General features: G+C 29.3%; 1 protein-coding gene across 1 annotated transcript in view; it reads right to left on the bottom strand.

Annotated features, from left to right (window-relative positions):
• Positions 1-2,738: 2,738 nt before the first annotated feature.
• Cals (calsyntenin-1) overlaps positions 2,739-15,364 on the bottom strand; it is a 28,216-nt gene continuing 15,590 nt past the window's right edge. The window contains exons 6-17 of the mRNA XM_014415451.3: positions 14,098-14,289; positions 12,505-12,750; positions 12,291-12,418; positions 10,626-10,803; positions 9,751-9,924; positions 8,663-8,795; positions 8,374-8,567; positions 7,894-8,078; positions 6,431-6,547; positions 6,165-6,354; positions 4,141-4,316; positions 2,739-3,079 (exon numbers count right to left, since the gene is read on the bottom strand). Coding sequence (XP_014270937.1) covers positions 2,906-3,079; positions 4,141-4,316; positions 6,165-6,354; positions 6,431-6,547; positions 7,894-8,078; positions 8,374-8,567; positions 8,663-8,795; positions 9,751-9,924; positions 10,626-10,803; positions 12,291-12,418; positions 12,505-12,750; positions 14,098-14,289 — 2,087 coding nt within the window. The 3' untranslated portion in view covers positions 2,739-2,905. The remainder of the gene's footprint in view (positions 3,080-4,140; positions 4,317-6,164; positions 6,355-6,430; positions 6,548-7,893; positions 8,079-8,373; positions 8,568-8,662; positions 8,796-9,750; positions 9,925-10,625; positions 10,804-12,290; positions 12,419-12,504; positions 12,751-14,097; positions 14,290-15,364) is intronic.

Below are 15,364 nucleotides of genomic sequence, written 5' to 3'. Positions count from 1 at the left end.
ATGTGCTTGTAATTTTCGGCTAACATTAAAATTAAGGCATAGAAGCTGTCCTCTTGTTTTAATTATTGACCTGATGAGACCCAAGCTACATTTGTCAGTGGTATAACTGACCCCACCTAAATTGTAATTTATTTCTTTATACAGCTGATAGGAAGAGTTTTGAAGAGATAAGGGAAACATACCAATAAAAAAACTGAATAAAAGGTGTAGGTTTTATTGACAATACTGCGAATACATCAAAAACTATTAATATAAACAATAAGTATTTATAAATACAAAAGTGTCTGTGCGATGGACAGATTTCAGTACAACATATAAAAACTTGAAATTTATCAAGTAATAAACAAAAATTAGTATAAGTATGTTATATCTCCAGACAAGATATGATTTTATATCTCAGTTTATATAGAAATCAACTAAAACTACAATATTGTTGCCGACTCTAATGCTATTGCCTTGATGAACTAAAAAATGTTTTCAATTCATTCTGATAACATTAATTATTACTTTGATTATTCAAACATATCAAGTGTATAGATAATTATATAGAGAATAAATAATGATCATCACTAATTACATTTTCAAACCAATGAAGTCAACTACTGAGATCATTGGTGTAATTATCTAAACAAAATGAAACACATTGCTTTACCATGACTTGAAATTGATTTAAATATAAACTGTGCAATAAAAATCAAGGTTCTAGTGTGGAGAGGAGATATAACACACTGTTACTCAAAAATCTTTATCTATTGTCGGTCCTACACCTATATATATTTTTTTTAAATTATTAGATTTAGATGAAAAGCTTGCAAGTTACGCTTTTAACAAATTACCACTTCAGTTATACTGTTTAAACAAAAAATTCCTGAGTATTAAAATCAAAAAGACAACATTAGGAAGTATTTTGTTTTTAAATTAAAAAATTGAAAAAACCACCAGTACATAGTAAGTTATTTACTATTCAATTAGGATCCTAATTTTAATACTAACAGTTACCTAGTTCCTACATACCACATTCATGTTTGTAAGAGTACAAAATATGTGGAGAAAAATGCTATACATTAATTACAACAAAAACGGTAGACAGGATTCAAGTCGATAACGTTGTCATAGTAAAACTTAAAACATAAATGGAATGTTAGAACCAAAGTGACAACACAACCAACACTTATTTTGAACAACACCTACATTCAAGCTACAGTGATATGCATAAAAATATATGTTCTTATACTAGGAGTTGTGATATATATAAAAATAAAAAGCTGCGACAAGAAAAGACAAAATTGAATTTAATTATAAATATTTTTTCACTATAATAATATTAGGGAGGGAAAGGTTCAAAAGGTATAAGAGGCAAATATTGGCCATTTTAAAAGTCACCAACCGTTCAATAAAGAAGCCATTCCCTTAGGGTCTAATTGCTACACAGTGTGCTAATATATAATAGAACTATTATTGTCTTTTTAATTTCAAAACATACCAATGTGCTGTTGTAAAGGTTAATGATGCAAACAGACCCTAAAAAAGAATGGCTAAAGTCATTTTATGAACAGTGATAAAATTTGATGAGACCAACATTTGCATTACCATGGCATTTGATTCCACATAAAAACGTTTTTGTTTTTAAATATATAATATACATTATAGACGTAAGAAGGTCACAATCAAGTGACTGAAGTATTCATAACTTCCTTTTTTTTCTTCATGATTACATACAAAACATAATGCTGAACGGTTTAGGGGCATTAAAAATTAAATCACATATACTCCATATGTGCAATATAATACGTTGTGATTAGTCATCTACTATGTAGCTATAAGAATTAGTTTTTTTTAGTAATTTTATACTAAAACATTAATAACAAAAATATATCATCAATATACAAAGAAACCAAACTTATAAGTTGGACATCCCCAAGCGATATATTTAAAATAAAATGGCACTTCTAAATATATATATTAAGTATATTATCTAAGTCTATTAGCATTCATAGCATCCGTAACATAAATCAAAATAACAATAAAAAAAAAAAAAATGTTTTCTTAACTCTGTAATGACAAGCAATCTTCAAGAGTGGACAAGGCTTAATTATTTCGAGTGGATACATTATTCTAGACCCACTTTGAAAAAGTAGGAATTACAAAATGGATGGACAAAATTAAGTACAAAAACCCTGCTTACACCGTACATACCATAGCACCATTAACAATTTTCTCATACATTAGCAGAAGAGGAAATTGAAAGAGGTGCTGACCGTCGGTGAAATACGAAATAGATACTAAGGTTAGACATCTTTTTTTTTTCTTTTTTTTTTTATAATTTTCATTTGAAACCCGATATAATACTACATCGACACCGGGATGTAATACTGAATAAAAAAAAAAAAAGATTTTAAATGGGCTTGTTTAAACTTTATTTACAGGACGAATATTACAGATAATACACAAAATGAATGAAAAGAAATCAAAATTCTTAGCATAATTTTTATTCCTTCAAGAAACAATCTTTGTAAGAGATCAGTATATATATATATAAACATACAAAGCCCTAAATCAGAACCATATTGTAAACATTATATATCGAATTTTGAAGTGAAACCCCATTATATATTTTGGTCTCTCTTAACATTCCGCCATACGTCGAAACAACATCCACATTTCCCTTATAAACATATTCTTTCTTCTATACACAGTTTTAAAGATCAAATACAGTACTCTATACATTTCATTATAGTAGTATTATTATATATAATATATTTATAAAGTTAACTTTGTGAAAATAAAATATTCTAAATGTTTCCTTTTACTCCTTTTTCTTCTGTGTATACCTGTCTGCAAGTGTAATGGTGTTTATGGGCATAAGGAAAGAGGAAGGGAAGGGAGATAGGATGGGGCAAGAGGTTTAGGCAAGAGTCGAGTTGTCCCACTCGAGATCCTTTAACTTCCCAACGGTGATATGCTCCTCCTCATCTGAAGAGTCTAACTCCTCATCTTCCCGATAGCTTGAATTATCATCGGATGAATCATTATCTTGGTCTCCTTCACCAGATCTTCGCCCACCAGCTTCTTCTCCTTCCTGTGAATAACAATAAATTATCTTCATACAACAAAAACAAACAATAGATATATCTAAATATTAGATGAGACAAGATGAATCATTGTTCTCAGCATCTCAAGAAAATATTCACTTAATATCCTGATTTTTTTTTTTTTTTTTTTTTTTTTTTTTTTGTAGCTTGTAATAAGTTGGTAGTTAGATCTATATATTAGTTGCAAGAAGTGGGGTATAGAAAAGGACAGGTCATTAATAAAAATAAAATAGGGGGAGAAGCTCAGGCAACTAGTGAACCTACAGGATTAGAAACCCACATCTATATAAAAGGGCTTTCACAGTATGTTAAGAATAATATGGTCAATATTATACTCTGTAAGATACTGTAATCAACAGTAGTATACTGTGGAGTAGTCTAGAAGATAGTGATCGGCTAACATTTAATCACGAAGGCAGGATGCAGGCTAAGAGCTTTATAGGTCAAATACCATCATCTGAAACCAGAGTGGAAAAAGTAGAGGAGAGAATATCCGTAAAGGAAATTTGAAAATTAGAATTTTCATGAATTTCTAGTGGTTTCAAAAGTTTGACAGAAGAGTTTAATAGTTGTTAAGTGATATATAAAAAATATATATAACAAAACAAAAAGAAGATAAAAGATTCATAGGAAAGGAGATTTAAATTGCAATGAAATAAAATTCAAGAAGGAAAAACTTAGAATAGATTCAAATAGGTTATTGAATCGGAGAACTCAAGAGAGGTAGATAAATAGTAGTATATAGCAATGGAAAAGCAATGGTTGATATCTCAGTACATATATATTTAAAATCAGTAGAAAGAATCTTAAATTATGATTTAGACATGCAGAATAAGTAATAAAAAGTAAAGAATTGAGAAAAAAGATTAAGAGTTTAAGCCACTCTTCACATATATATAGCCACATATCTTATATATTGGAATTGTTAAACATTGAATATTTAGATAAAAAAAACAGATTATTATTCAAAGTTGTGCGGATGCTAAATACGAAAGCATTGAATGGCACTTTTTGAAACAACTAAAAATAAGAAAAAAAAAGTTCATACCTCTTCCATGGGATTGACAGTTATATTAAGAGCAGAATCATCCCAAGCCATTTCTGCATCATTCAGTTCTTCCTGTGCATGTCTTTGATGAGCAGCCCGTATCCTCACAACACCAAGTACGATCATCACGACAAGGAAGCCGACACAAACTACCATTATTATAGTCACTGCATGACCTAGAATTTAATATAAGTGTAAAGCCTCATACTTAAAACAGTAATATACAATTAGCAAGTCAGTTCCCCTGTCACCCAAATTTGACTCCAACAATATTTGTTACCTAGATAGGAAATGATATGATAACTAATGAGTTATATTTATAAACAATATGGCCTATTCATGGTTAAACTTTTTCTTTTTTTTAACTTATAGAAATCAAATATTTACTGACAAATTTTACTATGTTAGAAAATAATTTAATAAGAACTCCATTGATTTATTTTGGACAATGAACTCTAATTTTGAACTTACTGACAATAAATTCATACATAAAATTATTATAAAATATTGCAAACCAATCTATAACAGCTTTTATTCAATACTTGATTTTTCAACATCCATATTTGAACACAGTATAACAAAGGTTATGTAAGTTCTTAATATAGTTTGCTTGACAAGCAACTGTAATAATTTCTTTATTAAAAGTTTTATAGAGTATTTAGTGCTTATTTTCCTAATAATTGATTAGAAAGATGGAATATTATAATTTTTTGTGATGTATTATTTTTATATCAATCAAAATGCCAGTGACTGGCAGATGAAGACATTCCTCAAGCTACAGGCATCTTTTACCTTTGATTAGGATACTTTCTTTCTGAGGAGCAAACCCAAAGCTGTCTATGTAGTTTTCACTATCAGTAGAATAACTCATTAAAAAAATTAATTTCAAATAGTCCTACCACACTTTGAGGATAGGATATTATCTCATACAATATTGGATATAGTGGAAAACCCACAAATACGCCATGAAACTTTAAAAGAACGTAATCTAAGTATTTGTAACATCAGAAACTGAGGATTAGGAAGTTGATAGGGAATTATGTGTGGGTGTAAAACCATCTCACTTCTTAAATAACTAAAATGATTGGCAAGTCAATCCAATCCTCCAGAATCTTTGGTCACATCGTGGGAATGAGCTTTGCCCAAATAGATTCAGGACACATTGACAGCTACATCAGAGACTAGTTAAAAGAACTTAGTGGCTTGTCAAAAAAATTGCAAACATTCACAAACCCAATTTAATTTACATTATACTTCGTAAATTAAATTAAAAAAAAGTTTCAGCTACACACTGGGAAGACAACAATACATCTCTCTCCATAATTTCAGTTTTTATAATTCACAAAGACAAATTTTCATATGTAATACTTCTAATAATTTTTATTTGAGATTGCTGCTACAAGTTTTTGCACTTTTCTTTGTATTCTACAACATTGTTTCATGTTCTACATATTTCCTACTATATTGAAATTATTCTTTGTTTTTTTTAAAAATGTTTTCATGGTTGAATCTTGCATTGCTTAGCTCTGATAAAAGCCTCTTAATTCAGGCTGAAATGTAGACACATTTAAAATTAAATTTACACTTCCTTGACCACTCACCTAACTATTTAAAGAATTTTTTTCTACAAGACATAACACATATGCATATGAAACTTCATAAGTTAGAAAAATGTATCTGATAATCCTGACGACATTCAGATTGAGCAAAATTTTCACTTTTTTTTTAATAATATAGAATACCAATTTAATTAAAATTTATTTTACAACTCAGATTATCAACCACAAGTTAAACATGGTGTTAACACCAGTTCACTTATGACACCTAGAACCAAAAGTCTAACCTCAGGGTAGAGGCAACCTGAACCTTAGGTTAGTTGAATATAATTCTGATTTCATCTACAGCCTTGTAAAACTGGTAGTAAAGAAATAACTATTTTATCACGTTATGAATCTAAGATCCTCCACTCAGGGTTATAGCGATACAGAAAAAAATCTAGTAATATGGAAAATAGATAAACTAACTTGTTGCTGACACAAGAGGCTGCCTCTCGTAGTGCTCGATCACAGCATGTGGATGAACATCAACATGATGCTGTGCGACTTGTGCATGGGCAACTGGTATCTTAGTGGCTTGCTCCTCTACAAGAAGACTTCCAGGCAGGGCACCACCGACAGGTGGATGGTCTCTTGCTCTTGGGTGGATCACTGTCAACTTAAATTGAAAAAAACAATTAAAATAAGGAACAGTACTGCCTGGCAATAAGATTTTAAGCATTTGTCCTACTCACAGTTTGTACGTATTCATTGCTAAGGAAACGGCCATTCATTTCTGAACATATCAATTTAAATACACGGTTAAGGTAGTAAGCTGGCTTCCTGTTGGTATACTGAATCTGCCTCAAAACCTATTGAAATAAATAATAAGTGCATTAATTATAATATGCAATATATTAAAAAAGACAAAATGTTTGAAATATCAATCATGAAGTGACATTGAGATAATATTAAAAAATGTTTAGTGATAGAAAAGAAAGATTCCTCCAGTAATAATAGTGCATAAGGATTTATCAGTCCACATCAAGTGTCTCCCTTGAAGGCAGATAAGGAATCACTTATCATAAACTGGTTATTTCCAAAACCTAGTAAATTAAGGTAAAACAGTTCAAATAACTGGCAAATTCTTATTTGGCTCCAGTTTCAAAGTTAGATTAAATCAATTTTTTTTTCCAAAACAAAAAAATCAATCTTTGTATTTTGAATTCAAATTTTTAATCTTAATGAAGTAAATTTGTTTATTTTGCTGTTTTCTATTCTTCTACATGTTGAAGAACTAAAATTGTTCCTATAGATCTTTTTAACAAAGTTCCACTGACAACGTTGCCAAACACAAAGGTAAACACTACAGGAAACAATTTTTTGTATTTGTAAAAAAAAAAAAAAAAAAATAAATAAAAAAAATAGCTTAGGATTATTTTATAAGCCAGATGTCTTAAACTGTAGTGTTTCTTCTCCTCTTTAGACTAATTCAGTTTTACTTGTACCTTCCAATGTTTTGAACCAGGAGTTTTTAACAGTAGTACATTTTTAATATGACATCAGATTTTCATACTTCAGCGATTTGATTTGCTCTCCTTAACACCTCTTGTGAGATATTAAAGAGTAATAACTTTACCCTTGGATTCTTTGAATACTGTTTATCCAACATTAAAAATTTAATTAAATTTTGATCAATTCATTATTGGTATAGGATCTGATGGCATTTCAAACAATTATCACAAAACAGATTCATGTTGCCAATGCTTAAGGTAGGATACATTGCCAGAGGAAATTTGCTAAAAAGATAAAAAGGTTCTTTTTATTAATTCTCCAAAATGGGAGAAAATAATAGAACACAGTAAAAAACTAATTCTAATAAATTCAATAAGGGGTTGAATTTTGTTTGAAAAAGTTTTAATTTGTCTTGAAGAAAATTGAATCTAAATTGGAAAAAGTTGAAAATGACTTAGAAATGCTCCATAAACTTGGAAAAAAATAAATCTTTCCCATAAAAATCGAGCGAACTGCAAAACAAATTGCTTCAGGTGAATACTAAATCTCAATTTTTTTTAAGAATAGGGATTAAATTAGATTAATTAACTGAATTTTGAATTGAATTAAACATAAGAGAATAATATATAACAATTATCAATAGATTATTGAATTTTAAATCACATTTTGATTTCCGGCTTATTCAGTATAACTTTTTACTTACTTGCTGGTAATTGTAGATGATATTGGAACCAATAAGTGTAGCTCCATCTTTACTAAGCTTGGCCGTAATACCAAACTGTGTAATCATGTTGTGGGGAACAGTCAAAGTCTCATGGTCTGGGTTTAGAGATGGATAGACAGTTACGACACAAGAATCCAAACGTTTCTCAGCTGACTCATCTCCAGCTAAAAATAATTTTAATTACAGTAATGAAATTAGAAAACAAAGCCATAGAAAGAACAAATATATAAATAGTAATCCCTTATAACAGTAAATATTGTTTCTGGTTGAGTAAAACCATATGCTTAATAGAGTCTGATACTAATTAAGGTATAAAATTAATTAACATATATAAATTTATAATAATAAAAAGTCAACCAAACCAAGCTAACTAAATGCACTCTTCTGACTCTACTAGGAAATAAATAAGTTAGTAGGACTTATAAGTAAAAACACTAACTACAGAATTGTGACACGTACTACTTTTCCATGATTTGCCAGGTGGTGATACCCCAACATGAACATCAGTGAACACTTTTACTCCTTCCCTGAAATCATGATAATCACTGGCCAAATTGGCAGTACCGTTAATCACTAATGAAGGTTGCTGTGGCGGCAACACCATCACGTAGCTCTCTACATTTGGTACTTTGACAGTTCTTCCTCCATCGCATCTAGAACAATAGAATAATTGTCAAATATTATATCCATTTACAAGAACAATTATTTAAATTTTTCAGAAATGTTCTTCACAATAAACCAAACTTACGTAATAGTTGTCGATAAATGGAGATTTCTTCTTCCAGGTGTAGGGAAATCTCTTGAGTTAGTATATCCAATTTTTTTAATCAGAACTTCAAGGTTTGTTTTATTGTCACCCTCGATAGACAATTCAGTCAAATCTAAGAAAAAAGAAGATAAAAACAAACACTATTTGTGTAAATTCATTTTTTTAACCAGTATTTCATCATTGACCATTCGTTAAAATAACAAAAAACAATTATTAAGTGGAAGTTCAATAAAATATAAAATTAGCAGCATTACTCTTCTTGAAAAAGGTATCTTTGTTATTGGAGCTCTAACAAGTAGTAGGATATTGTTCATATTTAATAAAATATTAGCTCAGAAAGGAAGAGAAACTCAAAATTTTAACAAGATCCAAAACACTGTTAGTTACAGAATCTTAAATAAATGATATTGAGTCTAAAAGGGTTTTAAAATATATTTCCTAAAATGATAAATGATATAAATTGTATATAATTTTAGTAATTTAATTGTATAAATTAACAATCTTAGTTGATAGCTCAACTGTTCTTAATTTATATCAACCCATTTATTAAAATTTTTGTATCCTAACAAAGTATAGAGAAATTATATAGTAAGGGGGAAACAGAATCAGAAGTGGCCAGGAGATTTGTTGGAAGGGTTAAAATAAGCATTAATGATTAAAACAACTAGTGGTTTTCCCAATCTCGACTCACAACATCCTACACGCTAGTTTAATATACTTTTGTTAATAAAAAAACAAACAAATACAAAATCCAACAAATCTTTTTTTTTCAATATTTAATTTTTCGCCTGTACTGAGGACCTATGCAGCACTTTAACAACTGAGTGATAATATCAAAATTTATTTCTTAGGGCAGTTATGAAATAAATATTGCCTGATCCATGAGGGGGACCAAACCAACAACCTTCTGAGCCAAGCACTCAGGGATCCTCACCCCAAAATGCTATCACATCATCAAAAATAAATCTTTTATAAACACTACTATTACGTAACTGAAAAAAATTCTTTCCACAAAAATAAAAAAATCTAAAAAGACTTGAAAAAATGTAATTAAAGTAGTAACTAACCACTATTGGTAAGAAGTTCCATTCCCGGCTCCAAGAGCTCCATCGGAGGAACATCGAGGCTCTCTTTGCACTTGTGAAGGCAGCTGAGGACCGACGGTTTCTCGACTTTGTTCAACAGGACGGAGAGACCAGCCAGGTAGCCATGGAGGTGGTGCTTCATTTTGTTTTCTGATCCTGTCAATTCAAAATTTACTGCTTTCAAAGATAATATAATACACCAAGTCAATAAAAATAAAATGGTCACTTATAAAGAATGCGTAATTAAATAAAAGCCTAAGTACAATGAAGGGTCAGAGTAGCTCAATTAACTTATGAATACTATAATAAACACAATTACACCTACTGTGAGTGACCTTATTCTCCCATTCTTTCACCGAACTTCATTTTTTTTTTATTTGTTTCTAATTTACTCATTATTTCTTGTGTAAAGAAAATTGATTTTTTTTTTTTTTTGTTTATAGATATATATCGAAATATTTTCTTATTTTACATCACAATTAAATCTTTTTATTTTTTTTTTGTAACAACAAGCAACAGTTCCTTTTTTAAAATTTCTATATATTTTAATTTAATTAAATTTTTATATCAGTTGGAAGGTTTTTTTTTATTCTCAATTTTTCTTTATTATTTTTGTGTTTTTATGGTTCATTTCAGGTCCTCCTTTTTTTATTTTCTATCACCCGAACCAATGAACAATTTTTCTCTGGGGAAGATATAGGTTTTTTAACTCATGAAACGCCCCTCGCCCCAACACCTTTGTTTCAAGTAATTCAATAATCAAATTTTTAAGTTCTTATTATTCACTATTAAAAGTCACTTCAATAAATTAGAAATAAAAAAGAGAATAATGTACTTAGGAATATTCTAAAACCAACCTTGCCAGCAGGCACCAACAGTAAGAGTAGTATTAATGCCCTTAGTAGGATGGAGTGGCCAGTCATCGATGACTTCAGGGTTTTTCTTTTCAGATTTGAAGAGAGATCCATCAACATAGAGCTGAACTTCAGGAAACTGGACTGAGACGGCATAATGATGCCATTCGTCATCACAAACCTGTAATAGTAAAATTTGATTAATTATACACACATATATATTAACATAATAAATATTTAAAAAACAGGATATTCCGTTCAACCAGAGACATTTTTTTCGGGGAATGATAATTATTACCATAATTAGTGACATTTTAAAGAGCGTAATAAATCCACAAATAACAATTCTAGTTAAGGCAGCTTCAAACAACCTTTTATGTTTAGTTGATGAAACTTAATCCAGGGAAACAGTGTTTATCATACAAAAGAATCAAAAATATTTTGTTCTAATCAATAAGCAGATAGACTAGGAAGGATTATGATATTTGCCTTACAAAATAGATCAGTAAATTAATCTAGACAGCAAGTATAGAGTTCCTAGCAGTTGAGGCTCATAATAATATAAAATGAATAAAGTTTTATGAGTTGTAGTGAATAACTCTTCCTTATTAAATTTCTTTATTTTAATTTACCACTTATAACGTTTTGGGTAAATCTTCCCATCTTTAGTTACTGTAAAATACAAATTAACACATATCAAATTATGCATACAATAATATAATTATTCAAGAACAAAAATTAACTGAGACCATTACCTTAACATAATTATTTCCTCACATTTCAAATTTTATAATAAATCTGATGTCCTTAATTAGTTTATTATTTATAAAAGTTACAATAATCTTTATTGCTGTCTGTTTTAAAATTATGGATTAAGAATTATATTGTATAAATTTTAAAATTGTTGTGAAGTATGGTTAATTTGTTATAAATATAATACAAAAAAGTTTATAAAGGTGGGAAATAATTAGCATACATTTTTTATCGCTAATTTAAGTATAACCTTAATTCAAGTCTTGTTAACATAATGTTTAAATGATTTCAGATTTATCCCTATTTTTTCCATGAAATATTACTTGTTACTTAATTTAAAAACAAACAGACAGCAATAATGATTATTGTAACTTATATACATTAGACTAAATAAGAAGACCAGAATAATTATAAAATTTGAAATGTGAGGAAATAATTATGTTAAGGTAATTGTTTAAATAAATTTTTGTTATTGAATGTATATTATGATATGTGTTAATTTGTATTGTGGAGTATCTAAAGATGCAGGGCGGTTGCCTCCAAAACGTTGTAACTGATATATTAAAATAAAGAAATTTAATAAGGAAGAGTTATTCACAACAACTCATTAAATAAATTCCAACTCATCCAGTAATAAATCTATAAATTAAGATGAACTGAATAAAGTTTTGACAAATTTCATAATAGAGTAGCTTGACTGAGTAAATTTGTATGATGTAAGCGGTACGATGTGTAAACACCGGAAAAATCAAACATTAACAAAATAAAATAAAGAGATGATTATATTCGAATGAATATGCAGTTCTAAACTTAAGTTTTGGAACAACTATTAAGTTATTAACAATAGCTAACACTTTTTTTTACACCAACAAATATATAATACAATACAATAACATAATAGTTTTGCTATCACACCTGAGGTAGATTCCATCTCCATTCAGCAGGTCTAAAGATGTTCAAATCTCCTTCAGAGAAATCTCTTCTTAGCAACAAAATCAGACGGCAGTTTCTCACAAACCAGGCATAATGGTGCCTATTCATTTCTATAAAAATTTATAAATGTTGATATAACTACATATAATTTTTTCAATTTTTATTTTTATGAATTATTTTATTTTCTAAAACTCACTGTGGTCATCAGCAGAGCAAAGAATATGTTCCTTAACATGTTTATCTTGATTAGGATGGTTCTTATGCTTCAACCAGGTAGCGATTGTGAAGATTGGAGCCAGGCCATGGTTCAGTACATCATTAGAGACACTGACAGCTGAGCTGACACCATCAAATTCAAATATCTGATCACTTTCATGGCCATCATCGGTTGAAACACCTTTAGTGTTGGGAGCCAAAAGCTCGATACTGTCGGCACTAGCACCTGGAAAAAAAAGCTGAATAATGAGCCTTAGAATAAAGAAGAAGAAACTAATGCAAATTATAAAGATAATTTTTTATAAAAATATATTTTAATACCAATAAAATAATATTTATACTCACATATTACAAAAACTATTAACAAAAGTAATAAGGACAAGAAATATACAAAAGCTCTTTATTAGTATTTGACTGGACCATTATATAATACTATATACGCTGTATACATATTATAACCATCTCTAAGACAATCAATGATCTTTCAATATAGTATCCGTCCAAATTTTCATTGATAGCACTTCTCCCTTTCCTCCCTCTGTTAGAATAAATCAGACACTAGTCCTTGAAAAACAAGGATATTTATTTAAATATCATTTCTTAAACTAAGAGAAATATATACAAATGTATAATGTTCAGTATTATGATGTGTGGAGTAGAAATCTGGATCACAAAAGATGACCAAAGGAAGAATCTTCAGGCTGGGGAAATGGAACTGTAAGGGGAAAGTTTATGTTACCTATTGCGAGTTTCATTGAAAATAGATTATTTTTTTCACAATTAGTAGATCAAAAAAAGCATTTTAATGCCCATTGGCAGGCCCTTTGTATTATGGGAATCTAAATTTTAATTAATTTATATTAAGCTTAATTAACTCAACGATTAATATGATGTAATGAATACTGGTTCCACAAACTAATATTAAACAAAAATTTGATTTCTTTGTGAGAGGGTGGAATCTATTATTAATTTTAAAACTTGCCCTTATTAATGGACAAGATAACAGGTGCAGACAAAATGCATCACATCAACAACATTACCAATATAAAATAACCTTAGATAAAGTTTCTTTCAAAAATACAGTTAAAAAAGCTGTGGCCAATAGGGAAATATTGATGCCCAGGAATACAAAACATGCAAAGAACCTGTGAAATAAGGCTCAACGAAAATGCCTATCTCACATAGCCTATTAATATGCAAAAATTGTAATAGTTCACCATCAGGCTGTAATCTAATTACTTCATAACCATTCACTCTAAAAAATAAAACACACGTTTCAGGTAGAAAGTCGTTAGACAACAAGATTATAAGGAATTAGTGATATTGTTGTTTCTATTCGACATTCTTGAATTAACCATCGTATTTCTAGACCAATATAATGGAATTGGTAGGAAAATATCTAAAATTTATTAAAATAATACAAAAACTAGATTTATATTTTACATCAATTGTAGATTTACCTGTCAAATTTTCTGGAAGAATTAACGAAAGACCTTTTAACCCCAAGTCATAAAGGGTCAAAGATTAAAAAAATTATTAATCAATAAAATTAAGAATGAAAGAATTGACTTACCACAAATCTTCCTCTGGCTGGCAACAGAGTAAGTGTCCCGATCACATCCCTTATCGATATGCTTGGTGGCCAAAGACAGCTTGGCCTGAACTGAATGGACAGAGCAAGGCATATCGCACAGCTTCAGCTGGGCAGCTGGGAATAAGTCCTCACGACCGCTGCTTGGAACATAGTCGACTCTCTCTGCAATTCCTGTAACGGATAAATTGTACTGAAACAGTGGTTTTATGGTATTGAGGGATTAGATTATTAAATTAACTTAAATTGTAATTGGGAACCATAATTGACTTTTCAAAGAACAATTTTTCTAAACCATTTTGTACATAAAAAAAAAAATTATTATACTAAAAATAATTATTAGTATAGTTCAGAAGAAATAAAATAATCTTTCAGTAAAAATAAAACCGCATAAAAAATTGTGATGTTTGCAATAGGAAAATTATTCAAACAATAAATGAAATTAGCTAAAACTCATTTAATTATGAGAAGTGTATTAAGAATTATGAATGAAGAATTATGAAAACTCATTTAATTAGAAAAAGCAACTAAAAGAAAATGTTTGTCATTTTTATTAAATGAATGCTCTAAGTCAGTATGTTGTCTATATTATCAAACAATGGTTGCCCAATATAAATGTGGATTCAATTATTCTATTGTTACCCACAGGCATAGTCTACTTGTATGTAAGTATTTATGATTGTGAGCGATATAACAAATAAAGTTTTCCAAGAATTTGTCTCAGCTAAAAATTCCCAGATTCCTGACTGTGGCTCCTCTCAAAATAAAAACTAGCTATTATTTTTATTTATTGGTAATCTAATTGGTATTACATTCAGTTTTTGATTACGTGAATTGAAGAGCTGGTAATAATTGAACAGTGTAGATTTCACGGTAAAATTATTACAATTAATTTTATTGATAGGGAGCCACCACATTTTTGAATTATTAAAAGTGCACCAAAATTAAAACAAAAATGATTGAGAATCATTGGTTTAGACCAGGGATTAGAAATATATACAAATCATCTCAAAAGACTAACCAATGCCTTTAAATTACGCTTTGAAGAGATTAAAAATATGGATATCTCAGAATGGATTACCATACCACGGTCTGCTAAAGTTTAAAATAATTCATCCAGAAATACACAAAACTTTTTATAGTATTATATCTGATCGTAGTTATGATAATTAAATTTCAAAAAAGCAGAAAAAAAATTGAACTAAACCTTACTTATCATGTTTATCCTACTCATTGATCTATGAAATAA

This window comes from Halyomorpha halys, unplaced genomic scaffold, assembly GCF_000696795.3.
Source record: "Halyomorpha halys isolate HHAL.00 unplaced genomic scaffold, Hhal_1.1 Scaffold100.1, whole genome shotgun sequence".
NCBI classification, from domain to species: Eukaryota; Metazoa; Arthropoda; class Insecta; order Hemiptera; family Pentatomidae; genus Halyomorpha; species Halyomorpha halys.
The sequence above is the reverse complement of the archived record's forward strand: the minus strand, read 5'-3'. Positions and strand labels throughout refer to the sequence as shown.